The sequence below is a fragment of the Asterias amurensis genome, chromosome 6 (assembly GCF_032118995.1).
Source record: "Asterias amurensis chromosome 6, ASM3211899v1".
Taxonomy (NCBI): Eukaryota; Metazoa; Echinodermata; class Asteroidea; order Forcipulatida; family Asteriidae; genus Asterias; species Asterias amurensis.
In genome coordinates, this window is record NC_092653.1 from 20214539 (window position 1) to 20230701 (window position 16163).

Sequence of the window (16163 nt, forward strand, 5' to 3'; positions counted from 1 at the left end):
TCATTGATGACGTCATGGCAAGGTTTTTAAAGTTGAAAAACAACATAGCTTTTCGTTGTATCTCAACGAATATAAATGCTATGATGTTCATACTTGGGCATCAGATAGATAAAGACTTGGACAACATTTGAAAAGTTAACGCCAAAATCAGATGACCTTAACTTCCGGTCGTTACCCTGGGTCAAAGTTCGCCTCCGCATTTTTTCATCAAAAAACAACTTTTGAGCTTTAAAACAAAAGTAAAGCCTGTACAAACTTAAAACTTACTTTGTACATAGGCAATAGTGAGGAGATGAAACCACCACTTTTTTGGATTGATGACGTTATTGATGACGTCATGGCAAGGTTTTTAATGTTGAAAAATTACAATTTGCTTGTTGCTATATCTCAACGAATATTGAAACTATGATGTTCATATTTCAGCATCGGATAGATAAAGACTTGGACAACGTTTGAAAAGTTAACGCAAAAATCGTACGACCTTAACTTCCGGGTCGTTACCATGGGTCAAAGTTCACCTTCGTGGTTTTTTTTTCATCAAAAAACAACTTTTTAGCTTTTAAACAAAAGTAAAGCTTGTACAAACCTAAAACTGACTATGTACACAGGCAATAGTGAGTAGATGAAACCACCACTTTTTTGGAATAATGACGTCATTGATGACGTCATGACAAGGTTTTTTAAATTGAAAAATGACCATTTGCTTATTGCTGTATCTCAACAAATATAAAAGCTATGATGTTCATACTTATGCATTAGATAGATAAAGACTTTTCCAATATTTGAAAAGTTAACGCCAAAATCGTACGCCCTTAATTTTTGGGTCGTTACCCTGGGTCAAAGTTCATCTTCATATTTTGTTTCATAAAAAAAAAAACATTTGAGCTTATCTACGCCATAACTGAAGATTGAGATCGATTTGAACCTTGAAACTCAACAGATAGTTAAACCTTCAAAATGACGTCATCGGGTATTAAATAACAATAAAACAACGTTTAAAATTTGTAAAAATCATATGGCGCGAAATTTTTTGGGGGAATTCCCAACAGCGCTCTCTTTTTGCCCACCAAAGAGGACGCTGTTGATTATCAAATCTGTGTACAGCATCCAGTGCAGGGGTGAGCTAGATTTTTAAAAGGGCTTTCATAAGTTGCAAACAAAAAAACTGATGCCAATCTCCACAAACATATTGCATTTGTGAAGAAACAAGGCGTTCAAAAGTGTGATACAAAAAATAACGACACATTATATAAAAAACATCTTTATGGTTCAATGTTTTTGAACTACGTCATCACGTAACGTCCAACCGAACACCGTGTTTTTGTAATTAACAAAAAACTCTATGTCTAGTTGTTATGGTTTTTTTTTTGTTTTTTTCCTTGTGTTCTTCTTTCCCTGCGAACCTTCTCCAGCAATTTTAAACAAAAGTAAAGCTTGTACAAACTTAAAACTTACTATGTACATAGGCAATAGTGAGTAGATGAAACCGCCACTTGTGGGGAATGATGACGTTATTGATGACGTCATGGCAAGGTTTTTAATGTTGAAAAATTACAATTTGCTTGTTGCTGTATCTCAACGAATATTGAAACTATGATGTTCATATTTCAGCATCGGATAGATAAGGACTTGGACAACATTTGAAAAGTTAACGCCAAAATCGTACGACCTTAACTTCTGGGTTGTACCCTGGGTCAAAGTTCGCCTTCGTGTGTTTTACATCAGAAAAACAACTTTTGAGCTTTAAAACAAAAGTAAAGCTTGTACAAACTTAAAACTTACTATGTACATAGGCAATATTGAGTAGATGAAACCGCCACTTTTTTGGAATGATGACATCATTGATGAGGTCATGACAAGGTTTTTAATGTTGAAAAATGACCATTTGCTTGTTGCTGTATATCAACGAATATAAAAGCTATGATGTTCATACTTGGGCATCGGATAGATAAAGACTTGGGAAACATTTGAAAAGTTAACGCCAAAATCGTATGACCTTAACTTCCGGGTCGTTACCCTGGGTCAAAGTTCGCCTTCGTGTTTTTTTCATCAAAAAAACAACATTTGAGCTTATCTACGCCATACTCAAGATTGAGATCGATTTGAACCTTGAAACTCAACAGATAGTTGAACCTTAGTGTTTTTAAGACAACACAGGCCTAATTACGTCATAATGACGTCATCAGGTATTAAATAACAATAAAACAACGTTTAAAATGTGTAAAAATCATATGGCGCGAACGTTTTGGGGGGAATCCCAAAAGCGCTCCTGTTTGTCCAACAAAAGAGGGCGCTGTTGATTATCAAATCTGTGTACATCATCCCGTGCAGGGGTAGCTAAATTTTTAAAGGGTTTCCATAAATTGCAAATTAAAACCTAAAGCCAATCTCACACAAACATATTGCATTTGTGAAGAAAAAAGGAGTTGTTAAAAACTGTGATACAAGTTTAACTATAAAAATTAACAACACGTTGTAGAAAAAGTCATCTCTATGGTTCAATGTTTTTGAACTACATGTACGTCATCACGTAACGTCCAACCGAACACCGTGTTTTTGTAATTAACAAAAATTCTATGTCTAGTTTTTCCTTCGTGTTCTTTCTCTGCGAACCTTCTCCAGCAATTTTAAACAAAAGTAAAGCTTGTACAAACTTAAAACTTACTATGTACATAGGCAATAGTTAGTTGATGAAACCGCCACTTGTTGGGAATGATGACGTCATTGATGACGTCATGGCAAGGTTTTTAAATTTGAAAAACGACATTTGCTTGTTGCTGTATCTCAACGAATATTGAAGCTATGATGTTCATATTTCAGCATCGGATAGATAAAGACTTGGACAACATTTGAAAAGTTAACGCCAAAATGTATGACCTTAACTTCTGGTCAGTACCATGGGTCAAAGTTCGCCTTCGTGTTTTTTTTTCATCAAAAAACAACTTTTGAGCTTTTAAACAAAAGTAAAGCTTGTATAAACTTAAAACTTACTATGTACATAGACAATAGTGAGTAGATGAAACCGCCACTTTTTGGGAATGATGACGTCATTGACGACGTCACAGCAAGGTTTTTGATGTTGAAAAATTACCATTTGCTTGTTGCTGTATCTCAATGAATATAAAAGCTATGACGTTCATACTTGGGTTACGGATAGATACAGACTTGGGCAACATTTGAAAAGTTAACGCCAAAATCGTATGACCTTAACTTTCGGGTCGTTACCCTGGGTCAAAGTTCGCCTTTGTATTTTTTCATAAAAAAACAACTTTTGAGCTTATCAATGGCATAACTTAAGATTGACATCGATTTTAACCTTGAAACTCAACAGATACATGTAGTTGAACCTTAGTATCAAGACACCACAGGCCTAATTACATGTACGTCATAATGACGTCATCGGGTATTAAATAACAATAAATCACTGTTTAAAATTTGTACAAATCATAATGGCGCTTTGGGGGAAATTCCAAACAGCGCTCTTTTTTGTCCAACAAAATAGGGCGTTGTTGATTATCAAATCTGTGTACAGCATCCCATGCAGGGTGAGCAAAATTTTTAAAGGTACAACATAAAACCTGATGCCAATCTCACACAAACATGTTGCATTTGTGAAGAAACAAGGAGTTGTTAAAAAGTGTGATACAAGTTGAACTATAAAATAACAACACATTGTAGAAAAAGTCATATTTATGGTTCAATGTTTTTGAACTATCCATCATCACGTTACGTCCAACCGAATACCGTGTTTTTGTAATGAACAAAAGTTCTATGTCTACCGTAATTTTCGGATTATAAACTGCGGGTTATACGTTGATTTTGACACTTTTTTGAACTCCTGCGGTTTATTTTCCGCATCACCGAAGTTTTAATCAAATGGTGCTGCTTACATGTAGATAATATGAAAAGATGAAACTCAAAGAATTTATCACTGGTTCCAGTTAAATGAGCTAAAGCAATGAACACCTTAAATGTTAGATGTATAACTTCATACTTGTCAACGTCCCCACCCCTTTGACCATCAGTTGATCAAATGATTGGTTTTTCTGTCAGTCATTGGTTCTATCTGGTGATTGGCAGGTCGCCATGGCAGCTTCGCTGTTCTAGTTATTGCTTTGTGTACTACTATTATGTTTAAGAAATCTATATTAATTTCATTGTGTACCCCAGATGTGGGGCAGCAGATCTACGGATCATAGTATGTATTTGCTTTTGTTGTCCCTTGTGCCCATCTCGGGATTGTCTTGTATTTTTTTATTTTTTTTTAACTGTTGTTCAAATAAACAATTCAAGTTTTGAGTAAAAATCAAATGAATTCTGAGTGTGAACTTTGTCAATGATCTTGACAACTTGCTCTTTTTCAAACCGTGCACACAGTCTCATAATTAGTCGGGTTCCTTCAGTTGTAGCATTTGATCGTACCATTAATGATTAGTGGATAAGTGAACCAGACTTATATGAACAATTCCAGGTGTTGGGCTATCTGCAACTGCTGAAGCATTAGATTGGTAAGTTTTATGATGCAGATCGTTGCAGACAGTTTAAAATAAAATAAAAATGATTTTGATATCAGACGTGCTAGGGCTAAGTATACGGAGTGGATTGGACCGATTTATGTAGCTAGTTGGTCTGATGGTGTTATCACATTTTCAAGTCGTTGGCAGAAACAAGCACACGAAGTGCAGAAGGTGACAGCTCGATAGTCCGAATGTTTGATAGTCCAAAGGTTCGATAGTCAGAAGATTCAATAGTCAGAAGGTGCATTAGTCAGAAAGTTCATTAGTCAGTGGATCGATAGTCAAAAGGTACGCTAGTCCGAAGGTTCGTTAGTCAGAAGGTTTGATAGTCAGAAGGTGGGTTAGTCAGAAAATTTGATAGTCCAAAGGTTCATTAGTCCGAGGGTTCAAGAGTCAGAAGATGTTAGTCAGAAGGTTCATTAGAAGGTTCGTTAATCAGAAGGTGCGTTAGTCAGAAGGTGCGTTAGAAGGTGCGTTAGTCAGAAGGTGCGTTAGTCAGAAGGTGCGTTAGTCAGAAGGTTCAATAGTCAGAAGGTTCAATAGGCAGAGGGTTCGTTAGTCAGAAGGTGCGTTAGTCAGAAGGTGCGTTAGTCAGAAGGTGCGTTAGTCAGAAGGTTGGCTAGTCAGAAGGTTCGTTAGTCAGAAGGTTTGTTATTCAAAAGGTTCGATAGCCAGAAGGTGCGGTATTCATCCATATTGACAATAAGGTTCGATAGTCCGACTTGACAGTTAGGTTCAATAGTCCGTGTTGACAATAAGGTTTGATAGTCCGAATTTTTGAAAAATCTCACGCATAGCTGGCCTCTGGACTTGCCATTTCTGAATAAGGTTTGCTAGTTGTCCGAATTGGCAATAAGGTTTGATCGTCCGAATTGACAATAAGGTTCCATAGTCCGAATTAACAATAATGTTTGTTGATAATAACGTTCAATCATCCTAATTGGCAATAAGGTTTGATAGTCTGAATTGACAACATGGTTTGATTGTCCGAATTTACAATAAGGTTCGATAGTTCGATGGTCTATAACAATAGAGGGTGCACTTTCTTGGTTTGTGTGGTGACATGATTTGATATATGGTTTAAAGATTATGCATTATACATGTATGTTTAGGAATCATGACCACATGCAAGTGTAGCAGACGATGTTTTGCCAATACCTATTTTAATAAAACATTCATGAACTATTTCTTTAACTGTTTGTTTTGTTAGTCCATGGCCATATAATGCAGAATGTTTGTCAGTTTGTTCACATTCATGCATTCGATGAGGTTATTGTCATTTTTAAATAACAATTCATAAATACCCCAGACAGTTTCACTACTCCATTTGTGGACAGCGCGTCACGGGTAAGCTTGGGCGGTTTCAGAAATTTGGGGCTCGGTTCCAGTTCCAAAAAAAAGCTCGGTTCCGAGTCATACCTGGTTCCACTCCATATAAAACATAAGCCGCCCGCCCCGAGCTCACACACGCACATAATTGAGCCGATCTATTTTAAATGAAAATAACCAAGTTAATCAGACATCGGTCCCAAGCTCACACACACACAATTGGAGCCGATCTATTTTTAACGAAAAATTAATACCAGAATACCCACCAAGTCAGTCAATCAGACATCGTGCCACCGAGCACCTGTTTCCCTGCATTTAGACAAGTCTTTGATTTGGCCGGCAGTACGTGCGTAGTGCAGTATGTCCGTAGTGCAGTACGCCCGTAGTGCAGTACGTGCGTAGTGCAGTACGTCTGTAGTGCAGTACATGTACGTCCGTAGTGCATGCAGTGTGCCGTCTCTCTACATACAAGTGTACATGCCTGTACATGCATACAGTACTGTGTGTTTTGTGCATGGGACAAGCTTTTATGAATATGGATATAATCGGCAGCCAATCACAACGTGCTGTCTGTTTGGACTTTGGACTCTGTATATCTCAGCATGCATGAGATAAACAGGTGGTGGTTGTAGATGCCTATGCATTAGAGGGGGCTGTGCACTGTGTGTTGTATAATAATGCAGCCACATGTGATAGTTGGTACTCATGTCGGCTTGAAGCCTTTGCACAGTGTACCTGCGGTCACCGCTTACAACATCAAGCCTCAATTTCTAGAGCCGGTTCGTCCCAGGATCGGCTCCACAGAGTCTTTTATAATTGGGACTCGGTCTTTTAAAATCAGAACCGACAAAAGCGGGTACCCGGTTCCACAGAAGAGTGGAACCGCGGGTCCGGTTTTCAATTTGGAACCAGGTAGAACCGGGTAACCGAAGGAACTGCCCAAGCTTAGTCACGGGGGGTGTTTAAACGTTTGATAATGGCCAGCTGGAGCCGTTTATAACCGGCTGGCTTCCACGTGTCGGGCGCGCACGTACGCAAATATTACCACGCGGAATGCGCAATTCATAGCTATTACTAGTAACGGCGCGTAATCTATTTCTAAGCCCGCGCGTGCACACACAACCCACGCGCATCATTCTTGACAAAGTTTTTGAAAAAAATAATTAAAACCTCAAATTTTCAGTTGTCAAAGTGTTTATAATTGTATTTTTTAAAGGTTTTTTAACTAAAGGGCATAGTGACTCGTTCTAAAACGTCCATTTAAAAACTGGAAGGATCATTGTCGGTTTTAAACAGTCGTTAAAGAGTTAGTCGCTACCCTTTTATTCCCTTATTAATAAACTACAGAAACAATGGCCAAACCGCCCTGGAGTTTTTAAATACATTATTCTTACAACTTTCCTGATCCAAGGTTATGAAGAGATCATTATTTTTCTGAATGATATTTTGGCAGGTTTTATAACCCATTTTTTTTTTCAGGATTGTTTTAGCCCCCATTTTCTAAATAATTATCCTTTGTTTGCAGGTTTATAACTCATTCTTTTGACAGGAATACATTAAAAGTGCTAAAAAGTATGGGTGCTACTTGCTATGGCATTTTAACTCCCCATCAACGCCGACAATTTCACTGTCTTCATTATCCAAGTTTTTAACTAAATTTACCTAAAATTAGTGACATTGTTCAAAGCAACACTTGGTTTTGTCATGGAAAAAAATAGCTACATATACAATGACGACATTGACAAATTTAAATGTTGTTTGTTGTGTTCATTAACAGATTACCTGGTTTGATAGCAATTCACCCTGCTATTGCTGTGTACTCGGCTGTATTGTTCCTGGCTGTTTTTCTAAATTTTCTGCTTGCTACATTTGTTGATCCTGGAGTATTTCCAAAAAGTAAGTAATTTATTTTTACTCATTCCAGAGGGCCATAATTGGCTTTTGTGTACAGCCTTTTCACTATTCATGATGAACATACAGTGTAACAATATCAACCTTGATGGTACATAATTTTCAAAATTGTATTGATTATCAACTTCAAAGTTCCTTTAAAGGCACTGATTTTTTATTTGAAACCATTCATGTTTAATCAATTTTCCCGCAAGAAAAACGATGCTAAATTGATTAGAAATCACCGCCGACGACTAACGTTTTCTTCCGGAATACTTTTACACTATATGGAAATTCAACAGCCAATAGAAACACGTGTCTCTGAGACTGTGGCTTTCTCCCCCTCAGCCATTGGACGAACCAGACTACATGGTTGTTTTGACATGGATAGTCACACACGTGTGTGGATTTATTTACTGGCGACGGTGACTTGGGATTTTATAAGTAAGAAACTGATGTTTTCTACTTGGAAAGTAAGAACAAACGGTTGTTTATTTATGTTAAGAACATCTGCAAGGTCGTCGACAGGCCACATATTTGCTATTTTGCTATTGCGACAGGCCACATATTTGGTGTAATTAAAGGCAGTTTTCAGTTATGCTTCTAATTGCATCATACATGTCCCGTGTCTTCCCCTATGATAAATATATCCTCGCCATATGTTCCCAGATCTTCCCGTTAATAAACACTACCCGTTCCCATCCTCTCTCATTAAAAAACAAATTCCCAAATTTATTTATTCGCATCCCAGCCCCGTAGTGTCCGTATATAACTTGTTCAAATCCCGTCGTTTTCACGTTAAAATAAACTCATTCCCTTGTCCCGTCCCGTCCCGTCCCGTAACCCTGTCCTGTAAATAAACACATTCCTGTTCCATTTTCCCGTATGATAACTATACATGGATGTATGAAGTTTTAAGCTAATCATGATCACTGCAAAAGATAACTTCCTGTCCACTGTCACTGCTATACTCTGACGCCCACTTGGAACTGAGCTTGCACGTAGCCTGAACTTGTCAGATGAAGCCGGGAATAAAGAAAACCATTTCTAGAATTCACATGTTTTGGTCACGTGGCAATGGCTTACACATCCACCCTCACTTTGCTTTTAATCTGCAAAGTTAATCCATTGTTAATCACCTGCGTTCCTCCGCGGTTTCGCCGATCAGCTAATAAGCTGGACCTCATAATAGCCGACCGGTCGCTCCGCGGAGCCTCAGGAATATTCATGTTTATTGACATGTAAATGAGCTGTCCTGGTCGTGGACCTGCCCGGTTGCTATGGGTTCTTTTGTTATAAAAATCCGCGGACTCCCGCAGAATGCACGCGGAATGGATCGGCTTGGAGGTTTTGACAAGGCGCCTAAGGCACAGTGGACAATATTTTGATCTGTATCTGGGGAGAAATCTGTGCTGGGCGGCACACTGTTTTTGCTCTAAAAAGTGCTGGGCGGAAGTTTTGAGTAGCCCACAGATGAAACAACTTGCGTGAATAAGATATTGAAAATAATGACCAATGACGAAAATGTGGAAATACCAGCGAAAACACAAGGAAAAACTTCATGAAAAATGTGGATGTGGGAGGATTCAACCAAATATAACGGAACTTTGAGCTGGGTACATGGTATCTACGTATCAGTCTACTTCACTCTACTTACCGGTAGAGTCGAATTACTAATTTACATATTCCCTTTGCCGCGAGACAATAATGCTAAGACTTTCACACACAATAGCGCCCTCCACCGTCCTACCCACAATGCCCCGCGACATGCCTGCCATGGAGTCGTCCTCTTTTCTCTTAGCCGCGAGTGGGTAAGGACGTGATAAATCTGTGTCCAGCAGCTCACCGTTTTTATGATAAAATAAAAACGCCTTATCCTTTGCTGAGAGCTTTTATAAAGACTAGTTGTAGAGTTTTAGATTGTAGTTGTAAAGAGTTTGAGAAATAAAATAGTTTGATTTCTTTGAGTAGTGTAAAGAAATTGGGGAGGGCTTCGACTGTCAATACTGGAGTTACGTCCGTTCCCCCGGGACAGTCGGAGCTCTCGGAGGGCTGCGTCGGCGACATTACGTCGCCTCGCTCGCAGTCCTTCAACCGGCCCCTGCAGCCTCAGTCGGCTGCGTTGGCGGGTCAAAGAGGAGATGCTTCCCGCTCCCCCTCTTCGGTCAGCATGCGTGGGTCAACCCAATCGAAGGTCAAACGCCAAGAAAACCGGTGCCGAGGCAACGACCAAGAGAGGCAGGGCAAAGGGTGGCTCCATTCCAGAGCGCACCGCCCGCTCTCCCAGCATCGCCTCGGGGTCTCTGAAGCCGGAGGGCATCCCCCTTCCACATGGCTCAAAGTACCCGGCCCGCACCGACCACGTGGATTCCCCCACGACGGTCGGTGACGGTCTTTTACGAGGTTATCCAACCCGAACGGCACCCCCCACGCCATAGGCTATGGGGCGCTAGCCATGGGGAAGAGGAATAATGGTGCAGAGTCGGGTACCTGGGATTCCCCCGGAATACCCCACTCACATGGCCCGCCCTCATCTTTGAGATTCACCCGTTGCTTGGGTATCCCTGTAGCTCGGGCTTCCTCTGAGAGGGCCTTGGATTCGTCCTGTTACCGGGTACGGAACAAGAGGCAGAAGCCCAGAAAGGACCGTCATTTGCGGTCATCTGACGAGTCTTCGCCTGAGCCCATAGGAAACGTCATCGGGGTAGGGAACCGCTTTCCTGGGACGAATACCTGACGGCATTCCAGACTTTAGCGGCCTCAATATCCGGCCGGCGTGAAGTCCAGGACTTCAAATTCAAGGGCTGTACACCCTGACCACTCCGGTCATGGCTGGGTGCACTCTGAATGGGGCAACCTGCTGTGCACAGTCAGCCGGGCACGGGCCTCCCCTCCCAGCCACCGTCCCACAACCACCGCACGGGAGGTTGCATGGGGTGTTGTGGAACAGAGTGGTGTGCGGTCACGCATGGGTGCACCAGCACAATCCCAGACGGGGATCAGCATACACCCTTCGGGGTCCTTTGGCTCCGATTAGGATGTAGAGCAACATGCCTCAAGGCACAGCCCTGCCGTTGGATGAACAGTCACTGAGTGTGTCTGACCCTCCCGTGTCCGGCAACTCGTCCCTGGAAGAGGATGAGTTGGCCTCAAGTGTTCAACGACTCTCAATGGCCGAGACTGAACTGCGCCTTGTCCAGAGGGACATGGCATGTGTGCTGGACCTTCTCGCCGAGAATACGGACAACTCCCCCGTTGAACGGCGATCGTTTAAGAGGAGGACAGGCCCTGCTCCGAGGAGCGGGAATATTTTCCCGGCTATGCCACTCGACCGCGTATGTACTGATCCCATCGAGGGCATTATGTCAGCTTCTTCTTGGATTGCTTACCCCAAGCGGGCTGATTCATATTATCGGTTCCCCGCTGGGGATTTTGATAAATATTTTTCGACCCCGGTCCTGCCGGACTCCGCGTCGAGAAGCTGGCCGCGGACAGGGGGTCAACCTCCTCCCTTTGCCGACAAAACGCAGGGGGAAATGGAGGAGGTAATCCGGAAAATGGACTCGGCGTCCCTCTTCGGGCATGCGCACACTGCCTTCTTGCTTCTCTTGTCCGAATACCTCACGCTGGCCGGCGATGAGGACTCGGCGATTCCGGCTGATATGATGGTAGCGGCCCTCCTTTGTCTGGATAACGGGATGCGCACCGTCCTGGATCAATTTACAAGAGTCTCTACCCTAGCGACTTCGGCCCGTAGGGTGAACGTCCTAGATGCATTGTTCCTTCCGTCCGTAGGGGCACGCAAGCGGCTTGATGCGCTCCCCCTAACTGAACGGGACCTTTTTTCGGGGCAGTTCCAAGAATCTATGGAGGATGAGGCCAGACGCCTTAAGGCCACTGACAAGATCAACCTCAAGAAACCGCAGTCCTCCGCACCAGCGGCGAAGAAACACAAACGAGCCTCGTTCGTTATTCCCTGACGACGGCCACAGAGACCCGCCCGTGGTGATTTTTCCTGTCTCCAGGCGACCTCCCACCGATGGACCCGTGGGAGGCCCCCTTCATGAGGACCCCCTCGTCGGACATGTTGACTCGGCCAACGCCCATACCGTCCGACCCTCTCAAGCGCCATGCCCTCGAAGTGGAGATCAGTTCCCTCTCCTCAAGCGGGCGGTGCGCATTGTCCCCGACCAGGGGACGCGGATGGGGTTCATGTCCACTTTCTTCTTAGTGCCCAAGAAGGAGGTGGACATTTGCCGGCTGATCCTAAATTTAAAGCCCCTAAACCGATTTATCCGCCCAAAGCGCTTCCGTATGGAAACACTGTGGGCAATCCTCGAATTGATCGATATACCTGCATGGGGGGTGAGCTTGGACCTTCGGGACGCTTACCTACACGTTCCCATCAGGGCCGAACACCGCAAGTTTCTGCGCTTCCTCTACAACGGAGTGCTATACGAATTTGTGGTGCTCCCCTTTGGTCTGTCCACCTCCCCTCGGGTTTTCATTTGCGTGGTAGGGGCGATCGAGGCAGCACTTTGGAGGCGAGGACTGCTGATTTTCCAATACCTCGACGATTGGCTAATCGTGGACCGATCGCGGGAGGCAACGGACGAGGCGCTGATGATTACTTGGCCTCACGTCCAGCCTGGGGTTCCTGGTAAACATCGAGAAATCGCACCCGATCCCCTTTCAGGTGCCCACCTTTCTCAGTGCGGCTCTCGACCTTCAAAGGGGGCTTGCCCGCCCTTCGGCAGAACGGGTACAGAACCTGCGTCAGTGCGTGGCCCTTTTCCTTCGGGCTACGGTGGCGCCGGCGGTGGCTTGGCTCAGATTACTGGGCCTTATGGCTCGATTTTTGCAGGCTGAAGATGAGGCCTATCCAGCTCCATCTCCTCTCCTACTTCCGGCCCATTCGCCATTCAGTCAACCTCTCGGTGCCTACCACGCCTTGGCTGACCCCCCACCTCCAATGCCTGCCCCGACAGCCAGCGATTGTCGTCACCGACGTGCTCTGTACGGTTGGGGGCGACCCTCGACCCCCGCCAGATAGCGGGGGTGTGGGGCCTGGAACAACACTCAACCCACATCAACGTCCTGGAAATGCGGTGTACATCCCAGCGAAGGAGAATGTCAAGGCCTACGCTCTTTCCCGGGGCTGGATCGTCCCGACAGAGTGGTCCCTCCACCCCTGTGTGGCCCAGTCGCTCTTCCTGCTAATCGACCGGCCTCATGTGGCTTTGTTCACCTCTCGGACGAACAATCAACTGCCGATCTACTGCGCCAGGGGTCCCGACCCCGGGGCATGGCGGATCGACGCTCTGACTATGCGATGGGAGGGGCATATGCCTACCCGTCCATCTCCCTCATTCCACGGGTGCTGACAAAGATCGAGCAGGATCACTGCAAAGTTCTCTTGATCGCCCCTTTTTGGCCCCGACGGCCCTGGTTCCCTCGGCTGATCAGGCTCCTGGTGCACAGGCCGGTGATTCTCCCCGAACGACCGGACCTCATATACCGGCCCGGATCCGAAGTGGTTCATCCGGCTCCGGGGGATCTGCACCTGACGTGCTGGGTGCTGTCACGAGATCCCTCAGAGCAGCGGGCCTTTCGAGACGGGCTGCGGAAGTTGCCGCCCAGTCCTGGAGGGCCTCAACTCGAAGAGTATATGACTGCCGACAACGCCATTTCTTTAAATGGTGTTGGTGGCGAGCTATACATCCCATCGATACTTCTGTAGAGGACGTCGGGGATTTCCTCCTATATCTTTTTGATAGCGTGCTGGCGACGGCCACGGTAAAGAATTACCGATCGGCCTATGCAGCGGTCCACGGGGGATTTGCCGATGGTTCGACGGTTTCGGATAACCGGGCAATCGGGCAGCTGACTAAAATGATGTTTGTCACCCGTCCCCCTGTGCACAAACTGGTCCCATCCTGGGACCTCTTTAGCGTACTTACTGTCTGTGCTAACCAAACCCCCTTATGAACCGCTGAGTGGAGCCACTTTGCTACACTTAACAGTCAAAGTGGCCTTTTCGGTGGCGGTCGCTACGTCTTGCCGACGTAGTGAACTCCACTCCCTTACAGTGGCGGCAGGACACATCCGGTGGGAACCCGGAGGAGTCCGCCTGATTCCTACGGCGGGGTTTCTGGCCAAAAACCAATCCGGTTCTTTCGAAAACCCAGACATCTTTGTCCCCGACCTTAAAGCCTTTCGGCGGTTCCGACCGACAAACTTTGGTGCTCGGTACAGGCATTAAAGAAGTACATTGACCGCACAAAGTCAATTCGAACCAGTCACGAACAGCTGTTCGTGTCCACGGTTTCACCATTCCGACTAGCATCCCGCGATACGATCGCGCGGTGAATAGTTACAGCCGTCCGCTCGGTGCCAGGCGGATGGCCACTGACCGATGGTCCGGTTCATGCCCACGAAGTACGGGGAGTGTCGGCCTAATGGGCTTTCTTTAAAGGTGTCTCCATGAGTGACATAACGAGGGCGAACTCCTGAAAGAGCCCGTCCACGTTCTCCGACTGCTACGTGAAGGACGTTCCTACGCCCCCTTAAGACATGCAGTAGCACTGCGTACACCCACCGCCTTTCCTCGGTGCAAGTCTATGCAAATTAGTAATTCGACTCTACCGGTAAGTAGAGTGAAGTAGACTCTTCCCCCCCCCCCCACAGAAGTGTGGATGGGGTCTACGAACGAATACTTACTGGTAGAGTATCCCTCCCTCCTTCCCCACGTACTCGGTCCTTGGGTGCTTACATTTGGTAGGGCTCATCAAAAAGAGGACGACTCCGTGGCAGGCATGTCGCGGGGCGTTGTGGGTAGAACGGTGGAGGGCGCTATTGTGTGTGTGTGTGAAAGTCTTAGCATTATTGCCTCGCGGCATAGGGAATATGCAAATTAGTAATTTGACTCTACCGGTAAGTATTGGTTCGTAGACCCCATCCACACTTCTGTGGGGGGGGGGGGGATCCGCCCCTGTGTTGATCAAATATAATCAAAAGTTTTCTCTTTGCAACAATTTAGAAGGCTTACAGACCTACAACCTCATGTAAAAATTAAGATAAAAATTATTCTAAGTTATTGAGATATGAATTTTTTAAATATTCAACATCCGGTTCAAATCAGAAGTCAGGGTCAAGTAGGTTCTGACTCTGTACAGCGTTTGTTGAGTATTCAAAGCCCATTCTGATGGTTTATAGAATCAAAAACTCTGTTGAGGCGTTCTCGAGTTTTAGATTGATTGAAATAATAATCTTTGAATTAGTGTATTTCACTAACCAATGGTGTCTGTCACAAGCCGGTCTAACGTGCAGCAACAATGAAGTTATCGGGCTGTTTGCCTACCCAAAGGGATGACAGAAAAACTCACACGTTAGAATTTTAAGTATAATTCAATAAATTTAATAAATAAACACTGCAAAATAATAAACATCTACATGATCAATTCTGTTTTATCCTTCAAAAATCCCATAATTTGAGGCTTCTTTCACTGAGGTTGAACCCGGTACACCAAGTATATTAATAACACAAGGCTTTACAACATGACTTGTCTCACAATAAAAGAAAATACACGTGTCTTTGCTTATTGTTGTAACCCAAAATAAAGGTATTGGCTCGACAGACCCGTAATTGCTGGTTACACCAAGTAAACTGCGCCAATAAAGTATCTAAACACTTACAAATGGTCTGATTTATCGGAACCTGAAATAGTATACCAAAAGATAATTATTCATTTTGATTCACCGTTTATTTCTGCACATTTTGACACCTTTTGTGTTGCGCTACGATGTTGTTTGGCGAATTTATGGGCACTTGAGTGCTTAAGGTCGAATTTCAAAAGTTGTAAAAGCCCCTATTCACCCCCAATTCCTGAAGGGAACTCACACAAGCACCACACACAGACAAAATCAAGACAAAAGACACAAACTCCTTTTGTTTACTTGACCATGAAATTTATTGCCGGAGCTCCTCCGACTTCTAACTTCACTGCTTTTATCTTTAACTCTAACTGCTGATATCCTATCCTCAGTACTTAGTGTGTCCCCCATCACTGTCCTGAACGGCACGGAGTTGTCTTCCCATACTCTCAATGAGACCTCTGATCTGTACCTGGTCAATTACCTGCCATTTCCTGATCAGGATGCGTCGCAATCCCTCGAGAGTGGTGTCAGGCTTGATGGACGTGTTCACTGTCTTCTTCGAAGGGCCCCACAGGTGTTCTATAGGGTTCAAGTCCAGACTCTTAGCAGGCCAGTCAAGAGTCTCGATGCCCTCTGTCTCCAAGAACTCTGTGGTGATGGTTGCTGTATGTGGTCTGGCGTCGTCTTGCATCAAAAAGAAACCATCGCCTACAGCTGCAGCGTATGGCACAACTACCTGACGCAGAGCTTGGTCGACGTATACATGGGCCG

General features: G+C 44.5%; 1 protein-coding gene across 2 annotated transcripts in view; it reads left to right on the forward strand.

Moving 5' to 3' along the window:
- LOC139938328 (palmitoyltransferase ZDHHC14-like) overlaps positions 1-16163 on the forward strand; it is a 64576-nt gene that overhangs the window by 6827 nt on the left and 41586 nt on the right. For both annotated transcript variants that reach the window (XM_071933779.1, XM_071933778.1), the window contains exon 2: positions 7624-7742. In XM_071933779.1, coding sequence (XP_071789880.1) covers positions 7624-7742 — 119 coding nt within the window. The remainder of the gene's footprint in view (positions 1-7623; positions 7743-16163) is intronic.